Source organism: Bos grunniens, chromosome 1 (assembly GCF_055505025.1).
Source record: "Bos grunniens cultivar Pamir isolate PY7600 chromosome 1, Bosgru_T2T1.0, whole genome shotgun sequence".
Classification (NCBI taxonomy): domain Eukaryota; kingdom Metazoa; phylum Chordata; class Mammalia; order Artiodactyla; family Bovidae; genus Bos; species Bos grunniens.
In genome coordinates this window covers 147,261,012-147,275,351 of record NC_141165.1, presented here as the reverse complement: position 1 = coordinate 147,275,351, position 14,340 = coordinate 147,261,012, and the positions used below count along the sequence as shown (strand labels likewise).

General features: G+C 41.5%; 1 protein-coding gene across 8 annotated transcripts in view; it reads left to right on the top strand.

The window, feature by feature from the left end:
• Positions 1-65: 65 nt before the first annotated feature.
• The window catches only part of APP (amyloid beta precursor protein), a 311,691-nt gene continuing 297,416 nt past the window's right edge, over positions 66-14,340 (top strand). For all 8 annotated transcript variants that reach the window (XM_086412582.1, XM_086412572.1, XM_086412568.1 and 5 more), the window contains exon 1: positions 66-274. In XM_086412582.1, coding sequence (XP_086268708.1) covers positions 218-274 — 57 coding nt within the window. In that variant the 5' untranslated portion in view covers positions 66-217. The remainder of the gene's footprint in view (positions 275-14,340) is intronic.

Genomic DNA, 14,340 nt, shown 5'->3' with positions numbered 1-14,340 from the left:
GCGGGGTGGGCCGGATCAGCTGACTCGCCGGGCTCCGAGCCCCGCCGCCGCGCCGCCGCTCCGTCAGTTTCCTCGGCAGCGGTAGGAGAGCGAGCACCCAGAGCAGCAGAGCGCGGGGCCACCGGAGACGGCGGCGGCGGCGGCGACACAGACAGAGCAAGGGCGCGGCGGATCCTCCTCGCACGGCAGCTCGCTCGGTGCCCCGCGCAGGGTCGCGATGCTGCCCGCCTTGGCACTGGTCCTGCTGGCCGCCTGGACGGCTCGGGCGCTGGAGGTGAGTGCCGCGCCTCGGAATGGGGTGACGGTGGAGGGGGGTGGAGAATGGAGGGGACCTGCTCCCTCTTTCATCCAGAGAAGCGGGGCGGTTGGGGGGGGGGAGCTATCGAGGGGCCCCTCTCTCGGCTCTGCGCCCTACGCCCCCGCTTGCGGGCGCCCTGCGCATCTCTGCCTCCGGCCCAGCCCTGCCCCGGAGACGCGCGCTCCGGCCGGCGCAGAGGGATCCGGCGAGGCGTCGGGATCCGGCGAGGCGTCGGGCCCCGGGGTCCGCGCCAGTCTTGAGGGGCGCGAGTCGAGGAGGAGGCTCTCTTAGGCTCAGATCCTGATTCACTCCTTTCCTCGGGGCCGGGGGCCGGGGGAGGCAAGAGACATCCAGATGGAAGATGGGGCGGTGGGGGGCGAGAGAACACGTGGGGAAAACCGAAAACGCAAGAGTCCCTGTATTCTGTCCCCAGCTCTTAATCGCTGCCCTTTCTTTTCTCTCGGGCCCCGGGGAGGAGGAGTCGGGACGGCTCGGGGAAGCTGGGCACCCCCACCCCACCCCTTCGCTTCCCTTGGCCTTTTCCGCCCTGTTTCACCTTCCTTTCGCATCCCCACCACCCCTTCCTCGCCAGACCTCTTCCTCCTTCCTCTTCGCGGAGGCTCCCGAGGGCGACCCCTAGGAGGGTCGCGCACCACCCTCCGCGGGCAAACTTTGTGCCTCTCGGCGTCTCCCTTTTGTGTTAAGTTGCGAGAGATGGGAGGGGTCGGAGACCCACAACCACCTCGCACGTTCTCCAAGCCTAGACATCTAGGGCGTTCGCGCGCACCCTCGGATTCACCCGGAGAGGGAGAAGATCCCCGGGAACAAAAGCCGCGACACTCCGCCCTCGCCAGCCCCGGGGCGCGGTGGTCTGTGCGCCACCGAGCGTCCCGCCTGACTCCCTTCCCCGCGCTGCGAGTCCGTCCCGGAGGGGGCTGGGGCGCTGCTGAGGGACGCGCTGGCGGCGTCTCGGAACCCCTCATCTTCCCTCCTTCTCCCCATCACCTCCCAGGCTGGCTCATTCTTTTCTCGGTTGCAAAGTCCTTGGGGGAAAAATACGCGGAGAGTGCGGCGTGCGTCTGGAAAGGGCAGGGGCGGGTGGCGGGGCTGCACGAGTTCTCCCCTCCTGTGCATCAAAGGAGGCGTTTGTCAGATCGAGGCGCGGCCACTTCCCTGGCAGCGCTGGGCACTGTGATTTAGTTCCCCCCGGGGGGCGCGGGCTGCTGGGGAGGGTCCTCGGGGTCATTTTTTTTTTTAGGGTGCAGATAAAAGGCTGGAAATTGAGCGAAGATTAAGACGGAGAAGATGGCGCCTCTGCAGTGCAGCAAAGAAAAGCTGTGGAGGCTGCAGCCTGGGAAATCCACCCACCACTAGGTGTATATAACAAGTCTGCCCCATTCATCCAACTCTCCCAACATTCAGCTGACGCCTGTGCCAAATCACTGTTTTCCTTTTTATCTGAAGATGCTTAGAAGTTGTTTGCTTGACAGCTGGGGCAAAAAAGGTCGTAATTTTGCATCGTTTGGGTTCCCATTCGGTATTTTACCATTCGTCACCTCCCTTCCCCGTTTTTACCTCCAACTTTTCCCCTTCCTCATGGTAATTTCCCCCCAAAAAACAATTTCTGGACAGATGTTTTCCTGTAATTCCACTGAGACCGTACTGACTCTCACACCCGGACAGCGTTTTAGTCCCTAATTTACAAGGTCATTGAACTTTTTCCTCTTCTTTTACCTATGAGTGGCTCAAGAATCACCTTGGGGCTCGTTAAGGCAGATTGTTTTAAGAGTTGAAGAATTTGGTTATTCGGTTTTTAAAAATGCGTTTAATTAAGGGAGCTAGGCTTTTTCCATTACTTAAAATTTACTCCTACAGTTATTTGTTTTCTCATTGTTTTATTACACGTTGAAAGACACAAATTAAGTAATTAAAAGCCTTTATAAGCTTTTGTCAAAAAGTAGATGTTTAAGTTTTTTGAGCAGTATATTTTTTTGTGTGAAAGAGGCAAATATGATTCAGATTTCTTTTTCAGCCTGTTTGATTACAGTTTTTGCTCTTCCATCTTTTTGGACATTTTCACTGGTTACTGTCACCTCCTTCAAAGGGTGGAGGTGAGATGCATATTAATTCATTTTGCAAAGCGTTAAGGTAGGCAGTTCACTCTGATGAGGTTTGAGGGGATTTCTGGAGCTAAGTCACTGTCCACTGAAAAGATGTTAATTATGACTTGACTGTCTTTTGTAGGGCTTAAAAAATAGGTCTGCTGCAGATGACTTGAGACAAGAAATGAATAAGGGCAATGATCACAGGATGGGGGGCGGGCTCGGCCTCTGGGAAAAGCATCATTACCGGAGCTGATGATTTCCCCTGGTACAGTGACAGAGAATGAGTTAAAAAGGCCCTGACATTTATTTCAGCTGGCTTCCTCTTAAATTTTATTTTCCAGTATTGTGGGGTTTAACCTAATTCACAAGTATCTGCTTTGATTGTGGTGCTAATTCAGAGATTATAGATACCTACTCACACTGGTCAGAACAGCCCTAATGGTGGATGCCTGGGGTCACAGTCGTGAAGCTCAGATTTGATGGTGAGCTATAAGGAGTCACCGTTTCTGGCTGACCAGTGGGAAGCCATGATAACCATAGGGCACCCAAGCAGCTGTCTTGTCACCCTGTTGAGCAGAGGTACCTGATGGGCACTTGGGAGGCCATTAGTACAGCAGAGAAGTACTCCAGACAGAATAATGATCCCTGGTTCTGACTGGGGAAATAAAGAGAAACATACAACTAAATAGATCACAAGGTTAAATTAGGAATGATTGAAAAGAAAGGATGTGGTCCAGTGGTCTGAAGGAAAATAAGACAGACTATACATAGAGAACAGATGTGATTGCTAAGGGTTAAGGGGAAGGTGGGGATTGGATTGGGAGTTTGGGACTGGCAGGTGCAACCTCTTATATACCCGGATGGATAAATAACAGGTCCTACAGTGTAGCACAGGAAATTATGTTCAATACCTTGTAATAAACCATATGGAAAAGAAAAAAAAGAAAAATGCGGAGGTAATCCTCATGAAAAAGGCTTTCTCCCTTTTGCTAGAGGGCCTCTGTTTTATGTTTATGGTGTTTTATGTTTATGGTGTACTAGAGACTTCTGTGCAGATATTTGTATGAAGATGAAGGTGTCAGTCATTCTTGAAATAAGCAGAGCTATTACATACTTTTCCTGTGGCTGTTAAACTACCATTGAAGAGTATGGTAAAATTCAGTAGAAATCTACAGTCTCTTTCTGCACATTTGATCTAGGTGGGGATATGTATTACTTTATAGTTCTCTAATCTCTGCCTAGTTGTATCAGTTACAAATGCAAAGGTAAACCTTATACATGTACTTTATAAATAAAGCTCTAGGATGTAAGGTTTACTTTGACTTGCATACTGTATTCTCCTGTTCCCAGGAAGTTTGCAGAGTAAATAAGACAGGCACATGATTATAAAAGAAAACAGAAAATGCTAAGTACCAAGAGGAAAGTACTGATTAAGTGGTATACTGAGTAAAATATTAACAGTATAAACATCTGTATATAAGGAATAAAGGAACCATGGGATGAGATAATCCTCGAGAATTTCCTAATGATTCCTTTCCAGCCAGATTTGTATCTTAGGTTTGGGGAGGGGAGTTTGAGTCTTTGCATTTATAGTATCTGTTTACATACCTGTCTCGCGAGCACATACCCCTGAGGATGTGGGCAGAGCCAGTGTGGGATTTAATTTTCCTTGTGTCCCTATTTATTCATTAGGGCCATTTTAAGTTGAGTCTCTTGGGGCCAAGCTCTGGTCTGTACCTCTGAAGATAGCCTGGTGAACAAAAACCATCACTTCTTCAGGAAGCTTCCAGTCTAGTGGGCAAGACAGAGGATAAACAAATCATCCTACATGTATGCTCATGAACTGTGACAGATGGTGAGATGGATGGCAAAGGTGTAGGATACACTCTGGAGAGGAGTGCCCGCTCAGACGCTAAATCATGTCCGACTCTTTGCCACCCCATGGACTGTGGCACACCAGGCTCCTCTGTCCGGGGGATTTCCCAGGCAAGAGTACTGCAGTGGGTTGCCATCTCCTTCTCCCCGGGCTCTTCCTGACCCAGGGATCGAACCCAGGTCTCCTGCCTTGGCAGGCAGATTCTTTACTCCTGAGCCACGAGGGAGGCCCTGGAGAGGAATAGCAAATTCCAAATAAGGATTGAGGGGCCAAGAGCTCTGATGCAGCATCTTCATTAGAACCTTGACTGAAGAAGTGGGTACCCGATGAAAAAACTGATTCACTGGACAGCAGCAAGGAGCATGGGGAAAATGTTCCTTTTGGTTTTTGATTCTTTTCCTGGTGCTTTTCTACCTTCATGTTCCACTTGACTATGAAATGGTTTTCTTTTCATAGTAGGACCTCACATACTTGTGGAAGTATTCCTCTATACATTCTTCCATATGGATGGGGTGGGAATTGATACTCACACCAGCTTCTGCAAATCCTTGGGGACGCTGTCACCCTGTGACTTAATGGTTCGTATCCAGATACACCCTCTTCAGTGGCTGGAGGAAGACAGGCTGGCAGGCGGAGGAGGCCAAAGTGATGGAATGAACAGACCCCCCGCCCTCCTGAATGAGTAGCAAGCTTAAGCCAGAAAAATGTATATTTCTTCATTTTCCTTGTATTTGTTAGTAAAAGGAAAGCAAATAGTACCTGAATCCTCAAACTGAATTTGGAAATGAAAACCAGGATGAAGGGGAAAATGTTATGTAACTATTTTTTCAGTTTAATGTGGATGCTTTAAGAAACAACCATTTCGGTGAAGACACTGATGTTTTCCTTTGAAAAAAGATCTCATGAATTTTCCTCTTCAGGTTAAAGGTGAATAGATATGCTTACTGTTAGCTTTTTAGAAGTAGACATGTACCATAAACTGGATTCGAATGGACTGCTCTAGGAATAAAGTAATTCATTAGGGAAAAAAAGACAGCCTGGATGTGTTTATGAACTAATAGATCTATGAAAAAGGGATTCTGAATAGTTAGAATGGGGTACAGAGGATTCAGTTTCATGTATGTATTCTTAGCTGAGATGGGAACTAAGAGGCTATTTTACTTAGACTTATTTTGTGTGGCTACATTTGGACGAAGCATGAAATACAGATTTAGCTTGAGCATTTCTAGGATTATAGTATTTTATGGAAGAAGATAGTGGTTGAAATGAGCAAAATGAGAGGCTTTTAAAAGCCAGCTCTATGGAAAGTAGTGTAATCGTTCCTACATTTATAGCCTTGATTTTGATAACCAGTAGGATGTCAGGTCAGAAACTTAGTAGTGGAATTTTTCATGTTTCCTAGGAAGGCAGCATTCCACATTGGTCAAGCTGTTGACTGTGAGCTAACTCATACTTCAGTTTGTTCCTCTGCAAAATGGGGATAATACTTATGGTTGTTGAAGATTGAGTTAATATGTACGTAAAATGCTTGAAACAGTGAAAGCGTTAATGTTTATAGTTAAAGAGTTAATATATAACATGATAGCATCTTATAAGCACATGTTAGTTACAATTATTGTTTATGATGTTGATGATGATGTAAAATAAATACATTTAATCCTATGTATTGTTGAAAGTTAAAAAAAAAATTTATATGATGTTTCACCTACTGACCAATGCACTTACCAACCAGTTAAGACTGTATAGGAACTTGGCACTTTGTTCATGAGAAGAATGAATGAATTTGATTTAAATTTTAAAAAAGACATTGGAGATAAAATTTGTATGACAAATAAAATTAAAACATATACAAACTTATTAAATATTCATATTTATTTTGTGTTTTAGTTGGCTTTTTTGAAAAGCCCTAAAACAATTCATGCTTACAGAAAAACTTGAACAGTACAGAAATATGTAAAAAACATAAGCAGTTGTTACACAAATGAGTAAGACCTACTTTAAATGTGTGCACCCTGGCAGCTAGCTACACATGTCTGAAATTGAGTGAGTTTATATTCTGGCTTGATTATTAACTCAGCTGTTAGTTGACTGTCCGCTGTGTGCAGAGAGCTTTGAATAACTTGGTTTAATTCTCAGCATAACCTTCTCTAGAAAATGAATAAACCAGTTTGGCCAAGGAAGATATCAGATGCTAGCAAAAGAATTTTGGTCCTACCTAGACTGGAAGCTTTAAATAATTTTCACCAGAGGACAAGGAAACCTAAAAGCAAGACTGCCTGAGATGGCAACACTTCTGGAAGAAACCAACTTTCAAAATAAAATGAATTATGTTAATATCTCTCTATCTTTGTCACTCGGTCTTGTCCGACTCTTTGTGACCTCATGGACTGTAGCCCACAAGGCTCCTTGGTCCACGAAATTCTCCTGGCAAGAAGAGTGAAGTGGGTAGACATTCCCTTCTCCAGGGGATCTTCCCGACCCAGGCAGTCAAACCCACCTGCATTGCAGGCAGAGTCTTTACTTTCTGAGCCACCAGGGAAGCCTGCTAAGTTGCTTCAGTCGTGTCCGACTCTGTGTGACCCCATAGACCGCAGCCCACCAGGCTCCCCCGTCCCTCGGATTCTCCAGGCAAGACCACTGGAGTGGGGTGCCATTTCCTTCTCCACTGCATGAAAGTGAAAAGTGAAATTGAAGTCGCTCCAGTCGTGTCCGACTCTTAGCGACACCATGGACTGCAGCCTACCAGGCTTCCCTGTCCATGGGATTTTCCAGGCAAGAGTACTGGAGTGGGGTGCCATTGCCTTCTCCGGATATTAATAGCTAAATGATGATAAATTCTATAGTGATCTACTATAAAACTTAGTAGTGACCTACTGCTTAATTAAAAGCATACTTTTTAAATCAGCACACTCTGCTCATTATAAAATGAAAGGTTTGCAATCCCAGTTTCAAAATTAGGCTGAAGATATTTAAGGATACCCCAAATTGGTGATACTGTGGTTAGGGTATGATCAACGTATTGAAGAATCAATAAGTGAAGTCCAAATGAGTTTATATGGTTTTTTTTTCTTGTCACTACAATTCATGTATTTCTTTTATCACTGCCCCGCTGGATCAAAAAAGTGGGTTCAAGTAGGACTATGCAGTTATTGTAGCTATGTTTGAAATAAACATGCTTCTCAAGAGTAGATACAGTAAGGAATGAAAGTACCACAACCACATAAACAGGGTCTGTGAGCAGGGGGAGAGAGTAAGCAAGGTGAACTTTTCAGAAAAGGGAAAAGAACAACAAGCTTGTTTTATAGATGAGCAAATAGTAGAATTCTTAAGGTCTTATTAGTGATGAACCCCGGTGTTTGTATCTTCTCGTTTCCAGGTGGTCTTTCTCTCACGATTTATTTTTTCCTCCCTAGTTGAGATGGCATTTAGCTGAGAAATTTGATCAAGAAAAAAATTTTTTAATGATTTATTTTATTGATACGAAATTGTTCTTTGCTTGAGTCTCTTCCATGGAGAATCTAATAGTATGTTCCTATGTTTTCATTTTGCTTCCATAGAAATCTACACTGTATCCTTACTAAAGAATGTTTAAGGTATCCTTGGTGATCAAGACTGGTAAATTACTTTTCATCCTTGCTTCCCTGGTAGCTCAGCTGGTAAAGAATTCGCCTGCAATCCAGGAGACCCTGGTTTGATTCCTGAGTTGGGAAAATCCCCCTACTCCAGTATTCTTGGGAAGGATGCTTATAAGAATAAGAAATCTATATTCTATCAGGAAAAGTCATTTGCATAAAGTGAAGAAAATGTGTTGTTACTCTTGCTGATTTGTTAAATTTCAAAGCTTAAAAGATTGATATATTTTGACCCCAGAGTGACATTTTATGGGAATACAGACAAGAGGTTACCCTTGAGATACATTTGTCTACTTTAGGCCTGACCTCTTACCCTCAAGTGACCACTAACTCATTTGTTGTTTCTCCCGTCTGCATATGACTGGATTACGATGAAATTAACAGGACAACGTAGTCTTTACTTTCGTCAAAAATGAAGAAAATAGTAGTCCTGGTTGAGGTTTGGTTAGTCCAAAAAAGGACTTTTTGTATTTGTTCTTATCAATGGGACGGCTCTTCAAAAGCACAATTATTGTTTTGTTTTGTAATGGAATTAATAGGCACACATGATAGATAACTGCTGTAGTAAACATATTGATTTTTTTCATCTTTCAAAAAAAATCCTTATCTACTTTGGAGATTGAGCCTTTAAAACTGATACAAACTTTTTGAAATCTTTGCTTAACTCTTCAGTGACTAACATAAAAAACTTATAGGAAAAGCTATATTTGAGAGCTAATATTTCTCATGCTGAAGCTCTTAATTTCTTGTTTTTTTTTTAGGCGAATAGTTTTGTCATTGCAGTGTATTGGTTTGAAGATGTAAGTGATGAGTTTTTAAGAAACTTTCACAGAAACTTGCAAATATGTAGACTAACCATTCTAGGAATAATTTATTCTGATACATATTAGATGAATGAGCAACTTAAAATTAAAATCAGATTTTATAGAGAAGTTACTAGTGTATTTTCATGCATAGAAACTTAGGTTTTTATGAGCACAGCCAGAAAAGGAAAATTCACTCCTTCATTTAACCAGTATTTTTGAGGTCCCTCCCCTCATGGGAGTTTACAGTATAATGAGGGGTAGACAGAATAAATAGCAATGGAAGAATAAAAAGTAGTAGAAAACTTGGAAAAAATTAAATTGGTCAAGGATATCATCGGTGAATGCTAGGTGGAAATCTGCCATGAATGTGATATTTTATGTGGTATTATCAGGAAAGTTCTCTGACCCAAATGTAAACTTAGATATCTGGAGGAAAGAACTATTTATTCACTTTGGTGTAAAACCATAACCAGGAACAAGGATGTACTTTGGTGGTTAGATATTAAAAATAGAATAGTGGGGCAGAGAAGTTAATGTTAAACTTGATCACAAACTATTTCTGTAATTTGTTTCATAACTCACTGCAGTGCCTTACATCTAGTGTTTACTAAATACTTGACAAATTTTCTAAAGGAAGACTCTGGGATTTTATACTGTAGTGATAATTATGTTTGACTCTTGACAGCTAGCTTCTCTTATGTTTAAAAAAGTTGTGAATGACACCTAACTACAAGTCTACAAAAAAAAATTAAGCCTTTTAAATAAGATTTACTCTTTCAATCTTTCTAAAACATTTTATTGTGAAAAGGATATGAAATGCTGTCAGTAACTTCATTTGCTACTCTTTATTTCAGACATTCAGTTGACCCAGGGAAAACAATGCCTGTTGTTGAAATATTTCATCAATCCTCTGATTGACTGGGACATTTTCAGTTGAAGGTGCTTAGAAATGATTTTCTTTGATCAAGATAGTGAAATTTGAAGAGACGACATTGTGTATTGGAGTGAAATTGAGCGACCATCAAAATGAAAATTTCATTATAATTTGGCTTTTTGCAGTTTGCTTCTTTTTTTTTTTGCCATTTTACTGCTAATACTTGCCTTTTACATTAGTGTGAACTAGGATCAAAATTGGCCCTTTAAGAAAAAAATTGAAATTCTATTATTTCTACTCTCTTAAGGAATTGTACTTTTCAAGTTCAAGGGCTTGAAGCCAATATCACTATATGCTACTAACTTGACAGGCACTGAAAATCTAATTGAGGTCATTATGATTAACTTTGTGTTTTACCAGGGTTTTCTCAGGGTTGTTTTTAATGTTTTGTGTCCAGGTGTTAAATCCTCTTACACCATGGAATCCAGAAAATTTCAATCCAGTAAAAGTGAACTAAATTTTAAAACCCTGTAGTTGTTTTGTGCAGGGCAGAGTCTTGGCTAATTGATAAGATGATTGAATAGGAAGGCAGCTTGTGTATTTCTGTTGGTGTGAGGAATTGTGAAAGGCTCCAGTTTCAAGAGAGTATATTTGTGACAAAACTGTAATTTTGGAATCACTGCATACTTGTTCAGTGAAGTATGCGGGGAGGGAATTCTCAGAGGGTGACCATGTGACTAGATGGCTCAAACAGTAGAAGCAAAAGCTACCTTAAGGTAGAGTTACCTTTAAACAGTGCAAGTCCCTGGAACTTGGGACTGAGTAATTAGTCAACAGGGCCATTCCAGACATCCTGGACAAAGATAATGAACAGGAAAAGACTTTCTTAAATAAACAAGGTAGGAAGCAGACCCACCCAGTTCCCAAGAAATTCCTTTCCTAGTCTGTATTTGCCATTTGAATATTTCACTTCACTTTCATGAGCCTGGACAAAGGTCAAATTTGTATCTTTGTGAATTTTCTGGGTGGTGCTGTAAAAGGATACAGATGGGAAGTATTCAGCTTCTTGGGAGTATTTTTTGTGTGTATGTTCTTAGTTGTATTTATTGCCTTCATAAATAGCCAATGAAGAGAAAAATATTTTAGCTTAAGTTTTGTTTTTCTTTTCCTGGAGAAGAGAAAAAGACTTTGCTTAAAATATCCTCAGGGTTTATTGCCATTGTTAAATTGTTTATGCTTTTTAAGAAACCTTAAAACGTAACCTCCGTTGCTGGTTTGCTTAGTCATCTCAGAAATGTAACGTGAAATGCTGACCCAGGCAGTTGATTGATTCTTGTTAGCAGATGAGGGGAAAGTTTAATGCAGGATGTTTTGTCTCTATTTCAGATTTTCTCAGGGCGTTTGTGATTGACTTCTGGGCTTTTGGTAGCTCAGCTGGTAAAGAATCCACCAGCAGTGCAAGAGACCCCGGTTCAATTCCTGAGTCAGGAAGATCCCAATCCCCTGGAGAAGGGAAGGGCTACTCATTCCAGTATTCTGGCCTGGAGAATTCCATGGACTACAGTCCATGGGATTGCAAAAGAGTCAGACACAACTGAGCGACTTTCACTTCACCTTCAGACATTTTGGGGCTTCTCAGTTGGTGCAATGGTAAAGAATCTACATGCCAATGCCATTTTCAATGACAGCTAAGTGGTGAGGTATTTTGTTCTATTTTTTTAAGTATGCCTGATATGGGCATGGGCTTAACAGGTGGTGCTAGTGGAAAAGAACCTGCCTGCCAATGCAGAAGACTGCAGAGATGCAAGTTTGATCCCTGGATGGGGAAGATCCCCTGGAGGAGGCAATGGCAACCCACTCCAGTATTCTTGCCTGGAAAATTCCATGGACAGAGGTGCTTGGTGGACTATAGTCCCTGGAGTCACAAAGAGTCAGACACAACTGAGCGTGCACACACACACACACGCACACACAGAGCAGGCATTTTACCAGCACTTCAAGGTTTATTTAAATTGCATCCTCATAGTTTGACATGTTGTACATGGTTCTGTCTTAAGGAAATGTCTAAAATATCCTGGTTTCTCAAAAACTACTCTTGGTTTCATTTTCTGCATTATTTCTTTCTGAACCCTTGGTTCTCTTTAAGTAGTTAAAAGCTTAGTTCAAGTTTGATCATCTTACATCTTGGTTTTCCTTTTATTTTTAGAGGGTCTAGCAAAGAAAATATTTTGTCTCATCACTTAAGAGACTGCCTTCTGAAATATAGTTGACAATTTGTAGTATCTGAAATAGTTGTTGGTTAATCATGAGAATCAGAAAGAGGAGCCAATATGTGTTTTAAATACATACATAAATCTCCCATCACCCTTGAAATTATATTTTTCCCCCATAAAAAGAATGAGTAATAATTTATACCATGAAAGTTTGAAAATTTGTGTGAACTATATTAGCTGGAATTTGAAAATTAAGAAAGTCTTGTTTTTTTAATTTCTGAATAGTTTTATAATGGTCACATAGTTTATCTAAGTTGAGAAACTTTATTTTAAAACTTTATTATTTAAAATTTCCTCAACAGATATATAGTATTCTGAAATTTGTTCTGCTTTCATATATCTGCAAATATTGTTCTTAAATACTGGCCATGGTTTAAGCCCAGTCTGAAAAGCTTGTGCCTTTAGTTGGCTCTGGATTTCAGAGTTAGGGACTGTTGCTTGCTTTTAAACAATTGGTAGTTAATTTTATAGGCAGTTAGATGGATACTTTTGTTTCGGTTTAGTTCAGTTCATTCTCTCAGTCCAGTCTCTCAGTCGTGTCCAACTGTTTGTGACCCCATGGACTGCAGCACACCAGGCCTCCCTGTCCATCACCAATTTCCAGAGTTCACTCAAACTCACGTCCATGGAGTCAGTGATGCCATCCAATCATCTCATCCTCTGTCATCCCCTTCTCCTCCCACCTTCAGTCTTTCCCAGCATCAGGGTTTTTCCAGTGAGTCAGTTCTTCGAATTAGGTGGCCAAAGTATTGGAGTTTCAGCTCCAACATCAGTCCTTCCAATGAATATTCAAGACTGATTTCCTTTAAGATTGACTGGTTGGATCTCCTTGCAGTCCAAGGGACTCTCAAGAGTCTTCTCCAACAGCACAGTTCAAAAACATTAATTCTTTGGCACTCAGCTTTCTTTATAGTCCATCTCTCACATCCATACATGACTCCTGGAAAAACCATAGCTTTGACTAGATGGACCTTTATTGGCAAAGTAATGTCTCTGATTTTTAATATGCTGTCTAGGTTGGTCATAATTTTTCTTCCAAGAAGCAAGCATCTTTTAATTTCATGGCTGCAGTCACCATCTGCAGTGATTTTGGAGCCCCCAAAAATAAAGTCTGTCACTGTTTCCATTGTTTCCATCTATTTGCCATGAAGTGATGGGACCAGATGCCATGATCTTAGTTTTCGGAATGGTGAATTTTAAGCCAACTTTTTCACTCTCCTCTTTCACTTTCATCAAGAGGCTTTTTAGTTCTTCACTCTTTGCTATAAGGATGGTGTCATCCGCATATCTGAAGTTATTGATATTTCTCCTGGCAATCTTGATTCCAGCTTGTGCTTCCTCCATACCGGCGTTTCTCATGATGTACTCTGCATATAAGTTAAATAAGCAGGGTGACAATATACAGCCTTGACGTACTCCTTTCCTGATTTGGAACCAGTCTGTTGTTCCATGTCCAGTTCTAACTGTTGCTTTCTGACCTGCATACAGGCTTCTCAAGAGGCAGGTCAGGTGGTCTGGTATTTCCATCTCTTTAAGATCTCTTAATTGCAAAAGTCCAAGAAAATTTTCTGAGAATATTCATTCTTGACTTACCCGAGTCTTACAAATATTTTATTGGTTTGGTTCATAATCTGCTGTATTTCTAAGTAAACAAACTCTATAGAAATGATCTCTGCTTCTTTGATCATTTAGAATACATTAATTGATACAGATTGCAAAAATCAGTGAAAAGTTTCTCATTAGGTGTCAGTGAAACATGCTTCACCCATGCAAATTTATTTTAATTGTTCCTATTAAATTTGAATATGAGTTTTAAAAAGAAGATTGTGATCATCTTTATGAAGGAAACTCAATTATTACTTTAAATTTATATTCAGTTCAAAGGAAATGGAAAGCAGTTGTGCCTCTATGAAGACACATCCATTTAAGATTATGCTTCAATCCTATAATCCTACAGCTGATAATTAAGATTTAGCCTTAGAGTAAATGAAGTGGTATTGATTATTTTCAGGCCCAATATTGTTTGCTATTGATTCATTGTTGGTGAGTAGAATAAGAAAACAAAAGCAAAACTTTAAAACAGAGATTTGTAAATATTATCTGGAAATGATATGCCCCAGGTCCTAATAGTGAAGAACCAGGGAATGGCAACTTCCATTCAGATACCTTCCTGATGTCATTTCATCTCAAAATTCCTCTGGCCCTCCCTTACTGCCAGGCCTAACTCCAAAACAAAGCAGTTCAATAAAAGTATAACGGGACCACAGGTATAATTTAAAATGTTCTAGTGTCCACCTCAAATTCAAAAGAAACTGGTAAAAGTAGTGCGTAACACTGAAAGAAAGTGAAAGTCGCTCAGTCATGTCCAACTCTTTGCAACCCCTTGGACTATACAGTCCATGGAATTCTCCAGGCCAGAATACTGGAGTGGGTAGCCTTTCCCTTCTCCAGGGGATCTTCCCAACCCAGGGATCGA